This window comes from Schistosoma mansoni (genome assembly GCF_000237925.1).
Source record: "Schistosoma mansoni, WGS project CABG00000000 data, supercontig 0062, strain Puerto Rico, whole genome shotgun sequence".
Classification (NCBI taxonomy): Eukaryota; Metazoa; Platyhelminthes; class Trematoda; order Strigeidida; family Schistosomatidae; genus Schistosoma; species Schistosoma mansoni.
The window spans coordinates 444,318-450,317 of NW_017386029.1; the positions used below are offsets into that span (position 1 = coordinate 444,318).

The 6,000-nt window shown below is 37.6% G+C and overlaps 1 protein-coding gene across 1 annotated transcript in view; it reads right to left on the bottom strand.

The window, feature by feature from the left end:
- The window catches only part of Smp_149530 (elongation factor 2 kinase, putative), a gene marked incomplete at both ends in the record, with an annotated part of 28,687 nt that overhangs the window by 11,201 nt on the left and 11,486 nt on the right, over positions 1-6,000 (bottom strand). Inside the window, 3 exons of the mRNA XM_018790536.1 lie at positions 2,378-2,417; positions 2,561-2,630; positions 5,365-5,426. Of these exons, the coding sequence (XP_018646168.1) occupies positions 2,378-2,417; positions 2,561-2,630; positions 5,365-5,426 (172 nt within the window). The remainder of the gene's footprint in view (positions 1-2,377; positions 2,418-2,560; positions 2,631-5,364; positions 5,427-6,000) is intronic.

Here is a 6,000-nt window from a genome sequence, read left to right on the forward strand (position 1 = left end):
ACGACCTATCCTTACGGAATCCAGCCTGTTGATCCCTAAGTTCGGCGTCTACTGCGTCTTTCATCCGATTCAGCAGCACTCTGTTGAAAACTTTTCCTGGTACTGATAACAAAATGATGCCTCTGTAGTTTTCACATTTGCTCAGATCTCCTTTCTTTGGTATCTTGATGTGATATCCTTCTTTCCAGTCCATTGGCACTTGTTCCTCTTCCCAAATCTTCTTGAATAGAAGGTGAAGTATGTTTGCAGTTATTTCAATGTATGACTTCAGTGCTTCTGCTGGTATATTGTCAGGTCCTGCTGCCTTCCCACTTTTGATTTGTCTGATGGCCATCTTGACTTCTTCGATCGTTGGTGGAGTGACATCTATAGGAAGGTCATTGTGTGCTGCTTCGATGTTCGGTGGGTTTAATGGGGCTGGTCTATTCAGCAGTTCCTCGAAGTATTCTGTCCATCTTTTCCTCTGTTCTTGAATCTCAGTGATTGTCTTTCCTTCTTTGTCCTTGACTGGTCTCTCTGGTTTGCTATATCTTCCTGCCAATTTCTTCGTTGTATCATATAGTTGTCTCATATTCCCTTATCTTGCAGCTTTTTCCGCCGTCGTTGCTAGTTCTCCCATGTATTTCTGCTTGTCGGCTTTAATGCTTTTCTTCACTTCCCTTTTTGCTTCTGCGTAGTCTGCTTGTGCTTTGACTTTCTCTGCTCGTGTTCAGCTGTTGTTAATTGCTAGTTTCTTGTTCTTCCTTTCTTGAATTTTGTCCAGGGTTCCCATAGAGATCCATTCCTTGTGATGATGCTTCTTAGGACCAAGGACCTCCTGACATGTTGAAGTTAGTGCTTTTATCCCTTTCCAGTTGTCCTCCAAAGTAGCTTCTTGTTCATTCAGTAGATCCTGTAGAGCTTGGAACCTGTTGTTGAGAGTTATCTTGAATTCATGGAGCTTGTCAGTATCTCGAAGGAAGGCTGTATTGAACCTTTGTAGTGCTGTTTGTCCAGTTGTCCAGTGTTTCTTTAGCTTCAGTCTCATCTTGGCCACAACCAGGTGGTGATCTGAAGCTATGTCAGCTCCTCTCCGGGTTCTCACATCTTCCATTGATCTTCGGAATTTTTTGTTGATACAGATGTGATCTATCTGGTTCTCTGTGGTTTGGTACGGTGAGATCCATGTAGCTTTGTGTATGCGCTTGTGTGGGAATATTGTGCCGCCTATAACCAATTTGTTGAATGCACATAGGTTTGCAAGTCTCTCCCCATTTTCATTTCTCTCTCCTAATCCATGTCGTCCCATTACATCTTCATATCCTGTGTTGTCCACTCCAACTTTAGCATTTAGATCTCCCATCAGGATGGTGAGGTCCTTTCGTGAGCACTTCTCTATAATTGATTGCAGCCTTCCATAGAACTGATCTTTATCATCGTCGTTGCTATCATTGGTGGGTGCATAACATTGGATAATGTTCATTGTGATCCCTTGCTTCTTTGTTCTGAATGATGCTTTGATTATCCTGGGTCCATGAGATTCCCATCCCACAAGTGCATTTCGTGCTTCTTTGGAGAGCATTAGAGCAACTCCCTGAGTGTGTGGAGCATTTTCGCCTTCGTGACCGGAGTACAGCAGCATCTCTCCTGTACCTAGACTTTGTTGTCCAGTTTGTGTCCAATGGGTTTCGCTGATTCCGAGTACTGCCAAGTTGTATCTCCTCATTTCCATTGCTATTTGGCTGGCCTTTCCTGTCTTCCACATTGTCCGGACGTTCCATGTACCTATAAAGAGTGTTGCTCTGGTTGTTAGAAGGTGCATCGGTCTCGTGACTTCCGAAGAATTTCGGCTTTCATCATGAGACGTCATAATTATTCCTTCAACTCCCAGGGCAGAGTTTAAATGGTTTGAATTATTTTTTCTGGTTAGCGTTTTTTCAGCGAGTTAGCTTTTCTACGGGATGGGGTCGCTAACCCCATGCCCAACCCTCCTCCTTTACCCGGGCTTGGGACCGGCAGTAACTCTAGAAGAGCTACAGGCGGAGTTTAAATAGGATATACATTGTGGAATTCACCAAATTGCATTACGAAGCAGGTGCTAACTTGGAATCCTGAAGGGAAACGGAATAGAAGAAGGCCAATAAACCCTGTGCCGAGATTTGGAAGCAGACATGAAAAGGATGAATGGCAAGTGGAAAAAATTGTCCAGGATAGAAAATGCTGGTGAGCGGCCTATGCTCCTCCACGAAGGGTAACAGGCGCAGGTAAGTAGGACTAAACAATATTTTAACCAGCTAGTAAACTTAAAGTTGGAACAAGTTACATATATCTAATTTTGAATTAGTCATAAAAATCATCTTTTTTTCAGTCACCGTAAGACTTGAGGTTTATAGCTGACTTCAACCCCATCTACAGGTTTCAGTGCACACTCTTCAGTACTAGACGAAAGCGAAACGTAGATCCAATTCTCCATGGTGTTTCGTCAGCTGATATTAGTCTCGGGTAAAAGTTAACTTTAAAAAGTGTGATAATTAATAGTAAAAAAATTGGAAAATCCTTGTTGAAAAAAATAGTAACTTACGTAATGGTTTTTAACTCAAGTATTTCTTGTTTACTGGTCTCCAATGCTGAATCTAACTGTTCATTCGTTTCTAAATAAAATCCAAATAAAAAACTTAAAGTATTATTCAAACAATACACACTTAAAATTAGGACTAAACATTGTACATGTTCATATACTGTTGTACTATGTCTATCATGCACGTAGACAGATAAAATTTAACAGATGCTAAACGGAAACAGGTTCTTTTTCGAAAATTAATATACTTTCAAGCTCACAAACTCTCATCAACCAAAGAACTCAAAACTAAGAAGTCGGCGAGATTATAATTCACGGATGAACCAACCAGATATAAAATAACAAGTCTTGAATTTTAGCGCGAAATTCACTCATCCATTTGGCTAAATAGGGTTTCGACATTTTAGCTGATGTCAACTCGTGATGGAAACCCTAAACTGTAATCATCAACTGTAAATCACAATTTTAGTTCTTCACACTGGTTTAGAACCCTCATTTAGCCCTAGTAAGTAGATGTACACCATCAAGGTCACTTTAGAGTCTCTCAAATGTCGTCTTACCAGTAGGTCTTGAACTGAAAACTGTCCAACAATAGTTTAGGAAACGTCAGATTTTAACACTCGTTATCCCTCAACAGATGAAACATGAATTCTGTAGACTAATCAGTGAACATGATTCATTTAAGTTGACGAGTTAGGTTCTTGTTGAAATGTTCCAGACTGGGACGAAACACTTCTACGATTTTATAGTTGATTACACTTTATGATTAAAGCTATTGAATAAAAGGGATGATTTTCTATGCAAAGTACACAAAACTGATGGGCCACAGGGTATTTTTTTGATAGGTACTCAATTCATATAGCTTAGTATTTTTCACCTCAACAAATTCTAAACTGTGTTAAATATTTCCAACAAAAGCAGAATCAATTACTGAAATTTATCGACTGTAGTATTTCGTCAAAATAATGTAAGTAGAGATGTAAAGTAGTTTCAGAATGCCAAGATTAAAGTATGATGACCCACAAATTCACTTTTTTAAAATTTATTAGGAACTGTTATATTTAATTCTAGTTATATTTAAGACTATGATCCCCAAAATGACAACAATCGCATATTAATAAAATTAGCCAAATTATGCGTCTCGAAATTTATCATAATGAGCTTAGTGTATTCGTTATCTTTAACGAAGAAAACCATGAGTAGTCTAACTGTCCGTTGTAAGAATTCTACATAATGGTATTTATTTGTATATGAATTAATTAATTAATTTGCTGTTTTATATAGCTGAAATCATGGGTCAGTGGTCTATCAGTTAAGTGCTCTGGCGTGAGACTGGTAGGTTCTGGGTTCGAATCTCACGAGGCGGGATCGTGGGTGCACACTACTGAGGAGTCGAAACGGCCGTCCAGTGCTTCCAGGTTTTCCCTGGTGGTCTAGCTTCAATTAACTCATGATCTCAACTATATAATATTACTAAAATCTCTACAAAAACTCTCTTCTAATTCGTTGTTTGTTAGTCTTGTCATTTGATCTGAATATTTAAAATAAACTTATTTCAACAGCTTCGTTTTAACTTTTGAATATCGTATACGGTTGGGAATAATCGTCATAACGGTTATCAGGTCAAATTGAAAATGAACTATAAGAATAAATACGCAACTGGTACGCAATGGTAGAATTATCTTTCGAGTTACCATAGTACAGTTTGTTCTCACCTTAAACCTATCCTGGTAATATTAGCTTATTATCCAGACTGATTAGGTTTCAAATTGTTTTCACATTGTTATTATTATTATTATTATTATTATTATCCTTGACTCCTCTTACCCCCACCCATTTCCAGTCTAGTTGACCTTATATTTTTATATATAAATGTTCTTAACAAGTATATATGTGATTAGATTTTTCAAAATGTATTGCGCTAATATATCACATAGTTCGGATAATCTTCGTCTTCTTATTACACTATTGAAATCTATCAAAGAAACTAATTGCTTTAAAGTATTCAGTGTTAATTTTAAAAGATATTGAAGTGCTAAACTGAACTCTTCACTTCTAAGTGATTTGTCAAAATTAGTTTTAAACTGATTTTTGGTTATGATAAACTACTTTAAATTGTTTACCATGTATAGTCAACTTTTCTAATACAACGTTATTTTATTATTTATTTGAACACATAAATATTGGTATAAGGGGGTACCAGATATATATGCGCCACACAAAAAATTGTCATTTCATTCTAATTGTGTGAGAGCTATGACACTGCCCAGGTGCCCAGACCGAAGCAGGTGGTTTTCTTAAGGGGCCACACCTAGGGCCTTTGACCTAAACATCTGACCCACAAGGCAGTGGAGCATCGTGAGAAGATGTAGTCCCATGATAGTCGGTGACTAAAAATTGATTCATACGCCATTTGTTCCCTCAGGATACTGGAGCCCATGTGCACCATTGCTTTTGGAATCAGGGTTTTCCAACTCCCCTAGGTGGACTCGCCGTGTCCACCAACCTGGTTAAAGCGCCAGACATTCGCTTTCCCTCCTCTCAATTTCGTAAGCAACACCCCTGATGTGAGACCACCGCCACGAAAAGGCAGTGAGTAGGACTTGCGTGGTAGAGGCTGTATACGCGTTGCCGTTTGAGAGCATTTCAAAAGAGAGGGCGGGCCTTCCCTCACTCTCTGCCGGGGGACTTAATATTTTAAATATTCAACTTTCGACTAACGTAATGTTGGCTTAAAATCCACCACTTACAATCAAGTGTAACTTTACGAAGTAACTAAATTTCACTTCTTATAACTAATAGCTTACTTTTGATACTAGTTAATTCTTCCGACATATTGGTCATCTCTTTTGTAAATATTGTTCTCTTTCTTTGTAATTTCTTTCATTCAAATCATATTTTTGTAACTGATTATTTAGTTGTTCAGTTAAACTGTAATTTAAAATTATATATCATAAATATAATACATTAATAAAACAAATGATAAACAGTATGCTTAAACATTGAAAATTATTTCGATCATTCCTTGTTATAGTTTAATCTAATAGAATCTTTCTCGTTTGATGATATTGTGGTGTGTGCTACTAATGTCGATAGACATGAGTAGTATGTATCATCAATCGAAAGTGAAACACCTGACAGCAGAAGGTTAAGAAGATCGAAGAAAAGAGAAAGAGAATATTGAATTCTGAGACAACTGACTGATGTTTTGACAATTAAGTATTTACTGTATGGTTTTTTAGATTTCACTAAAATGTTCACTTTGTTAAGATGGTTGAAATTTAATCATATTCATATGGAAAGTAACGTCTAGATAATTATTATCAGGAGTTTTTTGTGGAGATTTAGTATTTTCATAGTTGAAAGCGTGAATAACTTAAAGCTAGAACACCATGGAAAACCTGGAAGCACTAGACGGCCGTTTCGTCCTGTTGTGGGACTCC